The sequence below is a fragment of the Cebidichthys violaceus genome, unplaced genomic scaffold, assembly GCF_023349555.1.
Source record: "Cebidichthys violaceus isolate CVI_PGR_0920_01 unplaced genomic scaffold, fCebVio1.0.p SCAF_6, whole genome shotgun sequence".
NCBI lineage: Eukaryota > Metazoa > Chordata > Actinopteri > Perciformes > Stichaeidae > Cebidichthys > Cebidichthys violaceus.
This window is the reverse complement of record NW_027176816.1, coordinates 12,824,349-12,841,633: the sequence shown is the minus strand read 5'-3', so window position 1 is coordinate 12,841,633 and position 17,285 is coordinate 12,824,349. Positions and strand designations below refer to the sequence as shown.

Here is a 17,285-nt window from a genome sequence, read left to right as displayed (position 1 = left end):
CTTTGTTGTTTATTCTGAAGTGAAGGAGTTTAAAAGTTAAAGATTGGAATTGCAATGTGGGCCACCTACGAACCCTAGTCGGTCCAGATAAATGCATTTAAATGAAGCGAAGAAGCTGATGGGTCATATCCTCACACAAGGGTTTTCAATAAGATAGAGAATCACAAATATATAAATTAGATACAATATTGCTAATCATAACATCAGAGATCCGGCCAGGAGCACAGGAATTATGAAAATGACAAACAAGAATAACAGGACTTTGAGTCAGCACTATATGTGTGGGCTTGTGTTTGCATTCCTATCGGGCCACATAAAGCACACACACACACACACACACACACACACACACACACACACACACACACACACGTTTGGGTTATGTCTGCCTCAGCTGCTGCATGTTCCGTAATGTTGCAGGCAGAAGTCCCACAGTTATGGACAGGCAGTGGCTGAACTGGAAGGTCATCTCACTGCAGCAGATTTATTTTATCAAGTAAGATGGTCACCTTTGTGAGCACATTATAAAGATATTCATGAATGACAAGCTGCTAAGACTGGGAGCTGCATTCACTGGCATGACCTTCATATAGAACTGATCTTTCTTAAAAAGGTGTACTTCACTTGAAAAGCCTATTTATTGGCCTGAGTGAAATGAGAAGAGTTTATGAGAGTTAAGTAAAAAATAAACTACTGTCTTGCTCTCTGGTCGCCTAGGTGTGCTGTTCCCATGGAAACAAGTTTTTATATTGACAAAAGCAGTCTGTACATTTTTACAGTGTATATGCTTGAGAGTGTGACTGACGCTCACAGCATGCAAATCTCTGTAATAACACAAGTGCTTATTGAAAGCCGAACAGGGAGGAAAATAAACATTAACAAAAGGCTCATTTAAAGTGTGTGTGTGTGTGTGTGTGTGTGTGTGTGTGTGTGTGTTTGTGTGTGTGTGTGTGTATAGGTGTGTGTGTGTGTGTGTGTGTGTGTGTGTGTGTGTGTGTCTGTGTGTGTGTGTGTGTGTATGTGTGTGTGTGTGTGTGTGTATGTGTGTTCCGAGATCTGAACAATGATTGCCTTGACCTTGAGCAATCCGATGGAATTAACTTCCATCGGATTCCTACATAGCAACGGATATTTACAGGATTGATGATTATCGTTTCATGTTGAATGTCTTTTTCTGTTTCAAACAAGTCTTTGCAGCCAATCACTGACATAAGGAAAGCCATAGCAATGACATCTGTAGATATAAATCTTCAACCGACTCAGTTTCTCATCTATTTCAATTCTTTCCTTACCCTTTATTCAATATCTTCCGCGTTGTTATATCTTTCTGCAAAGAAACCTGTGATCTCTGCTAATAGAAAATTATTGCAAGACCGGTATATTACATTTCTGCGGTATGGTTGATTAAAAAGTTGAATAGCGTGAAAATGTCTCTCTCACTGCTCCTCTACACTTAAGACAGATGAAGGGCACTTGTTCCACCAAAGAGTTAATATTAGCTACCCTTTCAACCATGACTGCACCATCACTTCTATGCCCGATACCATGACAGAGGTCAGAGTGCTAACACTTTCCAGTCCAACTAGAAGGTAAGTCTACAAGTCTTCTAGTTTTGTTTTGCAGTAGCAACAATAAGTGCAGCAGTGCATTCATATTTTTTGTCTTCCAACATTGAGCCTCAGTGTTTGATTGAGACTTGTAATCACACAATGACGCCAACACTTCAAGACAAAATGAAGAGCCCGGAGGAGGCTGCTGGGAGTGAAACCGTCGGAGAGAACGATGACTGGGAGCAAGAAAATCAAACAGACACATCCTGTAATAAGATTGTGCTCCTTGCTGATCCATGGAAACCATGCCGACGGTCCCGTGCAACTGTTAAAGGTCAGACTAAAGTGGAAAATCATTAGAATGTGATCGATACCGACCTGATCAATACATCAGAGTAGCTATTCATGACGCCAATCTGAGACACGAATCTGAGTTCTGAGCTTAATCTGAGAAATCATAGATTGAGTTCAAAGACATCGTACTTTTAGGATGTGATATGTAATGCTTTTGAAATTAGGAATTACCGGCAGGCTGCTTTTTGGCTATTTGCTTCCATAACTTCTTTTTTCAGACTATTTGCGTTTGTACATTTCTCCTAAATTCACCAAAAGTTAACAATAGAGAATGCCTCATTTTCAAGATGAGTTTTTTCTCACACTGAACCACAAACTGCTACTTCAGTAGCAAATAAATACATCCCAGTTTCATTCCCATCTATGTTCTGAAGGTTTCTATGAAGGGGTTTGTCCATATGTCATTCATAGCCTGAGTTATAAAACATTTAATCCTTAAAAACATGTTTTTTAACTTTTGAATGTATTTTCTGATTTATGGAATAAAGATATTTGCAAAATTCCCTCTATAAAAACCTTTGATGTTAATACGTCAACAAAATTAATCAAGTATTTTTAACCTGGCTTCATCCAATGTTCAGATTTCGGTTTTGTATATTCAAGCTAATTAACACATTAGACAACACTGCATTTGCATATTCAACCAAAATTTCTGAAAACGTTTTTGCATTTTTGGTTTAATGCAAGAAATCAACTAGTGAAGTTTCATGATATCTCTTAGTTGAAATGTGTACCTCATTTATCTGCAGTGTATCTTCAATAAACATATTTCACTTCAATGCCTCACAAAACCCAAATAAAACTTAAGGCTAACCCACATGTTTGCATCCTTAGAGTGGCTGCTGAAGCTGAGGTGCTGTTTGGGAACAGTGTGTGGGATGGAGTGGTATGGCTACGCCGCTCTGGGCATTTCAATGGCCATCCTCAGCTTTCTGATGGACCTCAGTGTGGCAAAGCTGCTGCGAGGTAGACACAACAATGCTCACTCAGACACAATCTGAGTGAGCAAATGACAGAAAATGAATGTTTCGCTTTTACTCCACTTGTAGCTCACCAGTGGCTTTATATGAAGCTGGAGGGCAACAGTCTGCTGCAGTTCTTCTGTTGGACCCTTTACCCAGCATGCCTCTGTGCAGTCGCATCATCGTTCTCCGACAACATCTGTCCCTTCTCCACAGGTCTGTCCAGCTACAATTCTAGTGTTAGCAACAATGCATTTCCCTTGGGAGTTGGTGGAGAGCAAAGGAGCACAAAAAACAGAGTAAATACTGGAGTCACCTTTGTCAGTCGGATTGCAAACACGACTCAAAATTAATGCTCCTTTTATTTTGTAGCACAGGGAAGGATCACTAATGATGCTAAATGTAGACCATTTTTCTTCCACCCATACAAACAGCAACAAATGCTAGCTGGCGAGCCTAAATAGAAAAATATAATTGAAAAAATAAATTCCACTGTTTCACTTCATTTTAATGATATTCATTATAGCAGGTATATGTAGAGGCTGGAACCTGATCAAAGCTCAGATGAGCTCGCATTTATTTGAATTTGGCAAAGCCTATCAGTGCATAATGGAAAGACCAGGCTGCCACCCCCAGTTCTCTGAAGTGAAGCCAATGTGAAAGTACCTTAAACTTGCATTCTTTCTCCTGCGGTTGCATAAAGAGAAGTGATTGTAAAAGAGTCTCAGAAATTACCCCTACTTTTCACACGATTCATTTCCTAAGTAAATGTAAATAAGAGTTTATGTCTCAAGTGCTAGTTTCAAGGACAACAATGAGGTCCCAACACACCATATGCTCAGCCAACACGACAGAGCAAAGCTATAAAAGTAGGCAGTCAACTAAGTCTGCATTTTAACAAGGCTGATTTGTGCATGCAAGTGATCACTTTAAAACCTATTAAACCCGAGAGCCCCCCGGGTTCATGCAAAAATTCACTCACGCAAAATGCCAAACAAGTGCACTCATCAGTAACGAATATAATGATGTTGCATACCAGATTAAACAGCAGAGCCTGGGCTACAAGGTCATGTAAGCCCTTTGTACACACTCCAAACACAACTCAAACAAAACTAAATATATTACCAAATATCAAAATATTGTGTTTGCCCCCTAGGCAAACACACTCGCCACATTTATGGCTCTAGCGCCATGCTAATTCAATCAATGCTAACCCACGATAGCTCAAAACAACGGCAGCAACAGGATTACGGACATATGACTCATATTCCATTACAACAAACCATCACATAGTTATGAGCAAAACAACACCAGCAAAGCAAACCACAATATCGATTATGATCATAAAATGCACCTTACTTTTTGAAGTTTTGAGAAGACAATGCATTTTGCCCCGCTAGTCCGTACTCAAATCTGTTCACCGGATATCCTGTGTCAAACTCCTTGACTCCTCACTCGCCTGAAATCTCTGTACTAAAACCACTCTAATTTTGTTGTGCTTCATCAAAGTCAAAATTTACAGAGAGACTGTTCACATATTGTGCTATGATCTGGGAGAGGTTTAAACCTTCAAGCTACATCATTCCTAAGAAATAATTATCCTGAAAGTGCTTTTTTTTTTTTAGGTGAATCTGAAAATTTTCAATTTGTGCTGTGTGCCATCTTCATTTACTCTTAGCCAGTAACATATATACTGATATTTACACATCTGAACAAATCTCATAAGTGTTCCCTTTATTATAACAACAACATTATTAAAATACAGCTTGTAGTTGCAGAAATATACTCTTTTTTAGTATGGGTATGCAATTTTCAAGCGGAGGCCTACAAATAGGGCCAGGGTTCTAGAGGTTTAACTACAAACCTGGAACACCAAACATTACTACAAAACAGTGAACACAGACCAATAGGTGCCTTGTATAGTCTCGCCCTAATTAATGAACTGGATTGGGTAGGAGTCAGGCCTGGGACTGCGTTCGCCAACACTACACATTATATTATAGTCACTTGCACTTGGTGAGCATCCCCCAGCACATCAGGCTCATAGCACATGATACAGAAAATATTTAAAGCATGATGTATTTCCAGGAAGAAGGGATCTCTGTGCTTGTTTTTAGAGTAAGCAGTGCAGGAGAAGACATAGATCGACCTTTAAGAGACGACCTCACCCTATTCACTCTATTTTTTCTGTCCCAAGCAGAAAAAGTCTCACAGGACACTTCTGCCCCAATCGGCTACTTGTTCATGTTAAGGCTTCTGCCCCTAAAAGCATGAGCACATTGCTCTGTTGTTGCCAAAGAATAAAGCTATTAGATTAACCTGAAAAGGGCAAACCTGCTTGATTTAAGTAAACAAGTTCCCCAAAGAAGCCACTTCAATACTAAAAACCTGCCACCGTAACTTTATGAATCACAAACTAAATTGTGCTTAATTTTCTTTTGTGCTGATTGTCCTTGCCACCACCTCAAACTGTTTAAATATTCTGAAGTCATTCCTGTGCATTCACTTGGAATAGCTTTTATAAAACTTCTTGATTGCTTTAGTATGTCTCAGTCTTTAAAAATACTGTCCTGTCACTTCATTTCTCCGCAGGCTCGGGGATACCAGAGGTGAGAACCATGCTGGCCGGCATTGAAATGCCTCATTACTTGTCTCTCACGAATATGTTTACCAAGTTCCTGGGCCTTATCTGTACACTGGCAGCCGGCAGCACTATTTTCCTGGGCAAAGTGGTGAGAGGCGTCTCAGTATACCTGTTTGTCATACAAAGCATCCATTTAAAATTGTACGTCACAGTTCTCTATATTTGTCTTTTAACATTAGGGTCCGTTTGTGCATCTTTCCACCATGGTTGGGGCCTATCTGAGCAACCTCTGCACACTTATACAAGCCAATAAGAAGGTAGACCTGAGAAAGAAATTCAGCATTGGGTTTACCCACTTTACCTGGTGGAAACCAAAACGGAGCTAAGAGGAGAATGAATATTGGATTCAACATGCTGAACGCTAAGGCTTAGTGTGAAAGTTCACTCTTAATCTTGAAATTATTTTGACCAAATTGTCTTGACTCAAGGTCTATTCACTGACTTAACAGTCTTCACCAGCTGAGGAAGACTATGACATGCAGTTGAAAAGCCAATAATTACACATTTAGTCAATATCACTTTGTAGAAGGGAGGTACGCACCATCTAAAAACTCTTGAAGCGGTGCTGAACCAAACACAAGTTATCAGGGTAAAGCATTGCAGAATCTCCATGCTGTTTCTTTGCCCTGACAATAATGTTTGATTTCACAAGTGCAACATGACTGCTCGAGTCATTCGAAAATGCTAATGTTGTTCCGTGTTTGCTGGATGTGTAATATCTATCTAATAACTATTTGCAGACAAATATAAAAAAATTAAAAAAGAATGCAGCTGTAGGAAAATGTATGCATTCTTAAAAATGCACTCGCGATGGCCTTGTTCTACTTTATGAATATTTTTCACAATATGATGAAGAAAATATAGCCTATTAGGATAAAAGTAAATGTCATTGTGAAATAAAGTTAAATATTGTATTATATCTTCACAAAAAAAGAAAATACATTTGGTTAGAATAGAAACCGCCTTCTGAAAATTTCCATTGTTACTTTCTGGAGGATATTAAGGTCTGATAAGAGACAGCACATTATGGCATCTTTCTCTTTTAGGAAAAAGCTGCTGGAGAAATGCTGGTTGTAGCTGCTGCCGTCGGAGTAGCCAGCTGCTTCGGAGCTCCCATCAGTGGTGAGGGAGCCAGTACGGGTTCAGCATCAGGAATTATGAATTATCTGCTGGTGCTAAATATGTCTTTCTCACACTTTCCTGGTTAATGCAGCTCCACCTGACATTTCCCACTTCTTAGCTTCACATATTTGCTCTTCCCTTTTATCCTCATAATGTCAGCATTTTCTCTCACCTCTTCCTCCTTTGGTCACCTCTTGGCCTGCTTTGATTCTCTCAGCTCACTGTATATTTTATAACCTCATCGGGATTGAGCACCTCAGTTTCAAACTCCATTTGTGCTCACACTGCAAGAGAAGTTCAAAATGTCATTATTAACACAAAGTCATTAGAGATTAACACTTTGAATGCATATGTTTTATATTTCCTTTTTGTATGATTTTTTGCCACACATGCAGGCAAAACGATAATTTCTTTTCTTTTTTTGTCTTCTGCTCATTTAGCTGACAATAATTACTGCTGTTTTTGGAATAGTCTAAAGTGACTTCCTCACACTCCTCTGCTCCTGTAGGTGTTTTGTTCAACGTGGAAGTGATGTGTTCTCACTTTGCCCTGAGGCATTACTGCCCATGTTTCTTCTCAGCCGCCTGTGGAGCGTTGACGTTCCGCCTGTTCTCAGTGTGGAGTGGAGATGGAGGTAATGGAGGCCCCTGGCGGAAAGCCTTTCCAGATGAGTGGGAGCTGCTACAGCTGGAAATTAAGGCCCATGGTTTAAGAATGAAAAGTTCAACATGACTGAAATTTTCAGGTGTCCATATACTTTTGGCCGCATAGCATATGTGCTGAAATCAACAGATAACCCTAACAATTTGTAAAAAAGTTATGTTTTAGTGTGTATATGTTTGCCAATAAACATGGTCATATTAAAATGCTACATTTTTAAATTGAGTTTGGTTTAAAGGTTCCAGTGTGTAGGATAAAATATTGTATAATCACCTGAAACTAAAAATCGTGTAGGGAGCAGGTCCTCTTCCACCGAGTTGCCTCTGCCATGTTGCACTGCCATGTTTCTACAGTAGCCAAGAATGGGCAAACCAAACACTGACTCTAGCGAGAGTTTTGCGTTTTTACATTACCTGAAGCCACCGTAGTTCTCCAAACTGCTTGGAAAGGGAAGGGTGAGCGGAGGAGTGTTCAGTTATTTGCAATCTGCAACCTCACCACCAGATGCCACTAAATCCTGCACACTGATCCTTTCCGTACTCTTCTCCCATGAGAAAATGTCACATTTGAAGGCCGACTGACATACTTATTTAAAAGTAAATGTAATGCTTTGTTCATTTCAGCCTGTCAGTGTTGTTGACAGCCATCTAATTACCTGTCATGACAATGAATGGAAGCATCAACTTTGTCAAAATTAGCAGAAACATTTCCGCTGACTGACGGCGAATTTCAATAAAATCTCAGTGCAATAAAGTGAGGGAAGATTAGATTTTGAGAGGCTGTGGGAGAAAAAAGAGGGATGACTTCAATTTGTTTTGTGTCCACAGAGACTCCTCAGGCGTTGTTCAAAACTAATTTCCCCTCTGCTTTACCTTTCTACCCACTGGAGATTCTTCTGTTTGCCATCCTGGGGTGAGTTTATTTTTGACAGCGTCTGTATAGTTAAACAAGTCCTCTACTTGTCTGAGTCCCACAAATAAAAACTGACATTTGTTATTCATATTCATATCAACAGTGAAAAGTCTTTGACCATTTTCTGCATTCCTCCTATATTCTAATCAGCATTCAGAGTTATATTTTTCTCAAGTCAATAGTTTCCTGGCCTCCTCCTCCTCATCACTTCCCCAAGAATAATGACTTCCGATTGAATGACGAGGTTAAAATGAGCCTCCTGTCTCCCGCTGTGGACTGAGTGGGCTTTCCGTCTGCAAACAGGCTGCTGTGTGGAGCTGTGAGCTGCTGCTACCTCCTCTGCCATCGGCGGATCCTGCAATTCACCAAAACAAACCCCATCTTCATCAGAATGCTGACGACAGAGTGAGAGCTCTTTGCGATGTGAAAGCCTGATAGTGATTCAGCGATGAGTCATCCGCGGTGCAAGGCAGACTCGTGAGATATATTTTGGGTGGAGTATTAGTTCAAGCCGATTGATGGGCCAATGGTGTGTTTCTTTCTACTGTATTACAAATCTGTTAGCCCCTGAATCCATTTTACCATACTGATATGCAACTTACAACTTTATGATTGATGATAAATGACGGTGCAGGGTCTTTCAAGCAACATTTAAATGTTTTGTTTTTTAAAAACCTAGCAATTTCATATATACTCCAGATCTAAATAGTGTAAAACATTGTAAACCTTTGAAAGCATAGATCTGAAACGCACCAGAGCTGATGTTTATTCCGATGAAGTCACAGAGAGCGGTCAACCCATTGAAACCAATTTAAATTTCAATAGGATTCACCCAAATGAAAGTAACATTATAACAATGGTGCCTGTATATGTGAATCCGTCTCTGCAGGAAGGGTCTATATTCAGTCATGGTGGCCCTCTTCCTAGCATCTCTGACATTTCCTCCCTCTGCTGGTCAATATATGGCTTCTAAGGTAGGAATTAAAGGCACAGTTTATTTCTTTTGGGGGCTTTATAAACACATAATTGATGACATGGAGCCATGCTACATACAGCAAATGTGTTTTTCTCAACCGATCATCATTAAAAACAAATTCTGCTATTTTTTACAGACTGTACTAATATAGATGAAGATTTATCAAAAAGCATAATCAAACATTTAAATTACAAGGCTGGAGATATTATATATTTTTCTTGACAAAAACTTTATTACTCAATTGTTGTCAAGGAACTTTTTAGAAACACACACTATTGAGCCTCACTGTTGCACTGGGTGGCATGATTCTTCATCAGCAGGAAGGCTGACAGTTTATATTGAGGCAATCCTTCATGCACCCTCCTGCTGACGTAAATACTCACCACAACAAATGGCTGAAAACAGTCCCCAACAAATGCCTTACTTTCTCCTGTTTGTGTGACTTTAGCTAAAAACTACAAATAATCAGACCAAATTGCCATGAACAAATGGGATTAGGGATGAGTGCCACAGACAGGGTAGGGAAGTCATACAGTATTGAGAGACGGATTATAAGAAAAAAATGTCTTTTCTTGAGACAGTAAGAAAAACAATAGAACAACGCGAGCCTCGTCCTTTAATGTTCACCTTTTGTTTAGTTTTTCTCGTGTTTGCACAATATTCTGAATGGCAGAAATGTCTTTTACAGCTCACCATGAAGCAGCTCCTAACCTCCCTACTGGATAGCAGGCAGTGGAGCTCTCAATCCCACAATGCCTCTGTTCAATTGGGGCCCAAGCCTTTGTTGGAGTGGAGCTCACCAGGGAACCCAGTCCTTTCTCTGGCTGTCTTTCTGTTCATGAAGGTACAAGCAATGGGAAAGCCAATTAAGAAGTCTTTTTTTAATAGATATCTGTCTACCTGCTGATAACCAACAAACCACTCATGCCTTTTATTGCCTTGGGTCACAGTGACCCATAATTAACATACAGTAACTGACATTTGCACAGTAGAGAGCTAAAGACTGTTTACCCTTTCATGCTGAAATATCTTGTGATATCTGATGCTCACCCATAGCAACATTGCAGATGAAAGGTTAAAAACCCCATCAACCACTGCACATATCTAACATTCTCATTTGCACTCCAAATGGATGGAAGCCAACTTACTGTTGCAGAAAAAAATACTTTTGTATGTGAACATTTCTGCATTGAGAAGAGATCTGCTTTTCCCCTCATTACCAGCCGCAGATGTGAAGTGGCAAAGAAGTGTTTATTTTTGCAAAATTGATTTGAGAGCAGTGCAAACATCTCCATGCACACAGCGTGACAAGTGACTCATCTGCTGTGCTTGTAGAGCTGTTGTGGCTGTTAAGATGGCGGAGGAGAGAGTTGACAGTCTGTGTCTCTGTTGTTTGTCCTCAGATGTGGATGTTGGTCCTCGCCTGCACTCTGCCTCTGCCAGCTGGGTACTTCATGCCAGTGTTTGTCTACGGTGAGTAAAAGAAAATCACCTGGGCGAGTTTTTAATACCTGAAGTCTTGCTGCATTCTCTCACCAGCATGTGAAAGCTGTTCCGTAATCTGAAAGATTGAGAAACTCCACTTGCGTGTGTGTTTTTTCTATTTCTGTTCTCCAGGAGCAGCCTTGGGCCGTTTGCTTGGAGAAGGAGTAGCTTATGTGTCTTCCACTGGATTGACTTCAGACCAGCAGTGGGCTTCTATAAATCCTGGGGGCTATGCACTTGCTGGTAGAAGACATTGATCACTGGCTCTTTGCTGCTCATATCGAGAAGAAATGAGCTGTATATCTACAGTGTTTGTGTCCCTCTTTAATCTGCTTACTCTTAATGTTGTATCCTACTAACCACTGTACATTTTCGTGAGCCACGGACTATGTTTTCACCAAATCGGCCAAGAGCTCATAATTTTGACCAATATCTGAATCTGATCATTTTGATGTAAACATATTCCAGAAAATTGCAAGTATTCAGTGTTATCAGGATGTAATAACCCTATAAAGCAATATTATGTTGAATACAATGTACATTTGTGCTATTATGTTAAAATACTTCAGTGATTAAGATAACCTGAGTACTAACTGTAGTTTACAACATCATAAAGGATACTAAAATTAAACTTGGTTATTTTTCAATATGGGGTGGCAAAGACAAGCACTTTTAGTGACAGTGTGGAGATGTCCACACAAAATATAGGAACTAGGATCAATGTTGAAAAACAGCCTTTGAGTAGTGTCTTAATGTGGTTTTTGCCTTGTAGGTGCAGCAGCCTTCTCCGGGGCTGTGACACACACCTTGTCCCCAGCGCTGCTGGCTTTAGAGTTAACCGGTCAGTTCAGCCATGCTGCCCCCATACTCCTCGCCACTCTGCTGGCCAATGCCCTGGCTCGCTCTGGGCACTGCCAATCTTTCTATGACGCTCTGTCAATCAGCAAGAGGCTCCCACACCTGCCCTCTCTGGTGAAGGCATGCCCCCGGTAAGTAAAAACAAGATGTATTAAAGAAATACACCATGTTTTGGGATGATCACCTCCGTGGTCAGCAGTTACACAATGACTAAATAATAAATTATATGGAAGCAGTGTGAAAAGTCCTAGAAATACTTATATATCTGGAGTTCATGCTATTTGGTGGCTTTCTGGATGACAATATTGGTCCAGCACTAGTCCAAAGTGAAACATTTCAACAAATAATAGGTGGATGCCATCAAATATGTTAGAGATAGAAGATCCATTCAAAAGACTCAGATGATCCCTGTATGTTTAACCTATGCTGTCTTCATTTCCAGTTCTCCAACACAAACTCAAAAGCTAAGACTGAATTCCTACTGGCCTCACTGTACTTTCAGATTAATGCACAAAACATGGTGAAGGTTACATTCCAGCACTAAACATTGGTATTTTATATGCATACTGTATGTTAAAACACTAAATAACATTTAATTCAAAGCACAGTTGAGCCTAATTGCAGATCAGCCGAGTATGTGAACTGAGTGTGAGGCACAAGTGCAGAGTATTCTCTTATTCCCTTGACTGGGTCAAAGTTACCCATAATTCACATACAGTAGCTGACATTTTTCACAATAGACTAAACAGGCTAAAGACTGTTTAACCTTATAGGATGAAATGTCTCGTGAAAGCTGCAGGTGGGAGGACGGATTTTAAACAGCTGAATTTCAAAAGCAGGCAAAGTAATGACTCAAGAGAGCTCCATCGACCACCCGCATAGCAATTTTTCTCAATTTGTGCTCTGAAAGAGGAAAACCTAAAAAAAACCCGAGTTGCATGTGGATATTTCTGCCTTGAGAACAGTTTCTTATATCTGTCAAAATATAGCATCTCTAAATCAATAAGCTCTTGGAGAAAATCACTTTTTCTGGACATCAGGCTATACCCTGCCGGGAGATTCATTTGTTTTAAAATGTAAATAAAATATAAATCGACACTTCATGGATCCATCAGTTGTTTTTTTTTTGGTGTGGTCTTTGTACTTTCGGCCACACCAAACACAATTAAAAAACATCCCTCGCTATCTCTCAACATAAACACCTGGGCCAATAATCCACCGGTGTCACTGATGATTTTTTAAAGTCATTTTCAGAGTAATTTTTCTTCATATTCTGCTATGAGTAAATATTCCTTGAAAGCACAGATTAGATATAAATATAGAGTTGACTAATCCCTATTGTGGCTGTAGTTTACATGGTTTAAGTGGGTACATGACACCATACCTGCCACCATATCGCTGACAGCAGTTAGCAGCCTCACTGAGGTTTTTCCCTCCACACTTGTGTCTCACGCAGATTTTCAGCCTCTAATGATACGCTTCAATGGAAATCAAGTCGTTTTCACCCACAGCTCCTTGTCGACAGCATTCAGGCGGAGACGACTTATTGTCTGACAGAAGACGCTACTTGAGAAACGACTTGAAAATGTTTTTCCCAGAGTCACCTGTGTACCCTGTAAATTTGTTGACAGAAGTAATTTGCTTCTGTTTGTACCTGGGCACAATTGTGTCAGATCCACTTTTGTTACCACCATCACACCAAACCATTGATTTCATGAATCCTTACAACCTGAGACTGGTTTTGAAAAAGCGTTAACCTCCAGATGTATTAGATTTAGCCACAGCTGCCTTTGTTCCAGGTGTGACACGATTCCTCTCTTTTGCAGGCTTCCCTCCACACCAGTCGGACAGGTTTTGGGAGGGAAATCAGTGCAGCTTCAGAAAGCAGCTGGGTCAGTGGAGGTTCAGCATGCTGTCAACACCAGCACTGACACACAAATCCCTGTGGTGGACTCACATGGTGCGCAGACAAGGATAGATTATTTTTCCCCAGTCTTCTTGCAAAGGAAATCATATTTTGTCTAAATCTTCCCACAAAAAAATTAAATAGATATAAGTGAAGACATGGAATATTGACACAAAGTCATCAAGATCTTTAAGAAAATGTCAGATACATGCTGAATAAACACAGTCCCTGAAAAGAATGGAGAAACATGATGAGAGAAATGATTGTAACCATTTAAAAAGCTGCAGCGATTCAACAGTGTTAAAGTCCCCCGACAAGGAGCCTACAAGTGTGAGAAAATCGTTGCAATCACATTGATGAATTTTTACCTTTGCAACAGAGGACTCACAGCCCACTAGAGAGCTGCACGCACTCAAAACTGTTGCACCGACTGTGGCAACAAAAATTGATTTGCTCTCCTTTCTTCTGTTGAAGATTCGCAGATTATACTGGGCTTTGTTCTCCGGTCAGAGCTGCTGATGTTCCTGCGTCGCTGCAAGGCTGAGGTAAAAGGCTGGATGGAGTCACACAGGTAGTAGCTGCAGGGTTCGGGAGAAGGTAGAGGAGTGCACTGTCTGATGCTGTTTAAAAGGCAGGTCATGTCTTTACATTCCGCTGGCTGACATAAAAGCTCATCTTATGACACCTGACATCCATTTTAAAGCATTATAGTGTTAGAAAAATAGAGCTGCTTTTAAAAAACAGATGCTAGCAATGTCCAACAGTAGAGCAAGTATGAACATATTCAGGACAGTACAACACAACTGTGAATCATACTTCCTCAAATGCTACTGATGCATCTGTTAGAAAATGCATACACACGTTCAATCATTTTGTGTTGTTCTGTTCAGACTCTGGAGAAACATCTGGATGAGGCCTGCTGCATTTATCCGACCTCTGTCCTGTTATCGCCTCACAACACCGTTCAGGAGGTAGGGAGGCTTTGAGCAACTCTGCTGCTCCATTCAGCTTTGTGGAGCTTTTTTAGCGACATGGTTGTGTTTGCATTGGAGTTAGTTCCAAGCCCAGTGCATAGCATACACACGCTAAAGGTAGCCTCTGTGGCAGGGCCACTGACCAAGCTGTTGTTTTTGTGGCATTGGGAGTGAGAATGGGTTGGCTCAGCACCAATCAGCGGAGAGGCAAGATTAGCAACTAGCAGGTAAACATAGTCGAGCATCGAGCAGTGTAAGATATTGCCCTCAGGAGTTGGTGGAGACCAAAAACAGAGCTAAAAGCCAGTGAATATTGCACTTACGTGGCCAGAAACACGACTGAAAAATTATATATTAATGATGGTTATTGCAGATTTAACGACAAAAGATTGGTAGCAATCTTCTCAGCTAACTCTCGGAATGAAAGTGAATAATCACATTTCCCAAAAATCTTGAGCAACTTTTTTAAGAATCAGTTACTTCTAATCCATTTTCCTTTGCATCCTCTAAGGCCCATAGTGTCCTGAGTCTGGTTGGAGTTCAGACCTTGTTTGTCGCAGACAAGGGAAGGCTGGTCGGGATCATCACATGGCCAGAGGTAATACGTGTTTGCGTGTTATGTGTGTATTCACACTTACAAACAGCCACAAATATAATACTCAATGTTTTCTTAATGACACACACAGCTTGAGTTTGTTTGGTTCCTCTTTGGGCTTTTTTCTCGTCCATATACACATTAGAAACAAGATCATGGATTTGTAATTGTCTGAGACAAAATGGCTGTATACGAATTCAAAGCTGTCTCTTCCCTCTCTCCCTATTTCTTTCTCTATTTTCTCCTCCAGATGAAGAGAATATTAGAAGACTTGGCCAAAGAAATCTAAGCAGCAACACACAGGAAAAAAGCTCATCCCTTGGCCTTACTTTTTTTTTAAGCAAACGTGAATCGATCTCTTTCTTGATTAGCAGTGACACAAGCCTGGCTCTGATAATAATATCACTTCTTCATTGCCCAAAGGTAACAATGTTTGCATACAAACAAAACTATCATTCGCTGGAGGCTCCTTAACATGTATTAAAGGTTATGGTCTTGTCTTTTATTGAAAATAGCAGGGTCTCGTCCACTGAAGCGATAGTGGACTATCTCATTCCCTGACCCTCAATTTGTAACATAACAATATTAAAAGTGTGTCTACCCAGAATAATATGTGGGGATGAAAACAAAAGCCTATAAAACTGTTTGTACACCAAATAACACAATGTTGATCCATTTTTGAGAAGTTTAAGATTGGCTTTTTACCTACCATGCAGTCTTTGGTTTCTATTTATTTCAGTACATGATGAAAATCACCTTGCAGACCATTAAAACGTCATTGGGATAGGTTAACTTCACATATCCACCAAACACATATTTCGTAATTAGACAAAGTTGTATCAACATCTTGGTGTGAAGGAGGTGGCTAGTGGCTCACTCAAACTCACAGTCCCTTGTCTTTAAAGATTTGGAGTCTCAAGTTAAAGCTGCTATGTGTTGAAATCTAAAATGTCTAAATTTGGCACCCCCAAGTAATACCATTAAAAAAGTTAATTTGCCACCTGATAGCAACACCAATATTCACCCGAATGGTCTAATTGTTCTGAAAAAAAAGAAAAGAAAAAGAAACACATGCCATCAGAATAATATGCATTCTTCTCATAGTGGCTTTAAGGTGAAAATACAAAGTGATTTATCATATTCATATCAGGAATATGGCTAGAGTTGGCTTAATACCGAGGTTCATGCTCAGTTTAATCAAATCTTAATTGCAGTCCATATGATTGTTTGTGCTTTTCCTGTTGTGATAATTAAAACTCAGGAAAATGTGAATACAATCACACATCAAATTCAAATAAAATGTTTTACAAAATGAATAACTCGTAATGTTAGATGAAATCTGCCAAAAGAGAACAATAAAGGGAAAAATTCTGATGCAACAAATATGGTAAGATATGAATAATATAGTTTTCTTTGTGTAAACATATATAAGACATATTCTGTCCATTAATGAAAAGTAAATGTCTGCCATCATATGATTATCCAATGTGTATCAGAAGAAGATCTTAAAGGTTCTTGTTTTGATAGTTTTGGCCATAATTTTGATCAGTTATGGTTACATTGCTCACTGCAGTAATTATTGAGATCTTGGACTACGGTGTAATCACTAGGTCAGACTTCAACTGTAATTATTAAAAGTGATAAATCACACTTTAGGATTAAGGGGGATTATTATCTAAAGAAATGACTCGTGCTAAATTTGTGCAACTCATTTTTAGTTTAAAGTCTAAAAAGGAAATTTATTTCTACATGCAACAGGTGTGTTTGCTGGTTTCCTGTTGATTCCAGAGTGAGAGTTCAGACACTATATTGTTGTAAATAAAAGAATCAAATCCAATTTGATGGAGTCATTGTTCCTTCACAGAGCAAAGCTGCGACAGCCGTTGTTGCACTGTAGAACTACCTAAGCCTCAACTCAGTTGACTGTTCTACTTAGGGGTCTCGTTTCATGATGGATGTGATGTGATGTGTAAACCCGTGCTGAAAGAAACACCATGACAAGAAACACTAACACCTCCAATCTCCAACCATCTCTCAAACACAGGCATGCTGACATACATGAGGAAATACACACCGACACAGTGATGGTTCTGTACTGTGTTTTTCTACACTTGTTTTTCCTCTGCACTCCTCTCCTGCACCGTTAGACAGAAAAGTGTGAATATTAGCTAATCATAGTCGAGACCCAGACAGATAATTGGGCTTAAGATTTCTTTACAACATACTTCTTCTTCCCTCTAGATTCAGCTGACAAACCTCAAAGAAGACACATTTTCAATTTATTTGA

The 17,285-nt window shown here is 39.8% G+C and overlaps 1 protein-coding gene across 1 annotated transcript; it reads left to right on the top strand.

Annotated features, from left to right (window-relative positions):
• Positions 1 to 1,687: 1,687 nt before the first annotated feature.
• Positions 1,688 to 16,793, top strand: clcnk (chloride channel K). Its single transcript, XM_068733166.1, has 19 exons — positions 1,688 to 1,884; positions 2,739 to 2,870; positions 2,954 to 3,082; positions 5,459 to 5,598; positions 5,690 to 5,767; positions 6,557 to 6,632; positions 7,141 to 7,266; positions 8,120 to 8,204; positions 8,508 to 8,609; positions 9,094 to 9,178; positions 9,869 to 10,024; positions 10,584 to 10,653; positions 10,798 to 10,908; positions 11,438 to 11,654; positions 13,350 to 13,483; positions 13,904 to 13,974; positions 14,320 to 14,400; positions 14,915 to 15,001; positions 15,249 to 16,793. The coding sequence occupies exons 1-19, from the start codon at positions 1,710 to 1,712 to the stop codon at positions 15,285 to 15,287; spliced, it is 2,094 nt and encodes a 697-aa protein (XP_068589267.1). The 5' UTR covers positions 1,688 to 1,709; the 3' UTR covers positions 15,288 to 16,793.
• Positions 16,794 to 17,285: the final 492 nt, after the last annotated feature.

Bases quoted from the DNA above. Each gene is read 5' to 3' on its own strand.
- clcnk (XM_068733166.1), top strand. From the start codon at position 1,710: ATGACGCCAACACTTCAAGACAAAATGAAGAGCCCGGAGGAGGCTGCT. The intron at 5,599-5,689 runs GTGAGAGGCGTC...TTTTAACATTAG, and splicing joins CTATTTTCCTGGGCAAAGTG to GGTCCGTTTGTGCATCTTTC. The intron at 10,654-10,797 runs GTGAGTAAAAGA...TCTGTTCTCCAG, and splicing joins CATGCCAGTGTTTGTCTACG to GAGCAGCCTTGGGCCGTTTG.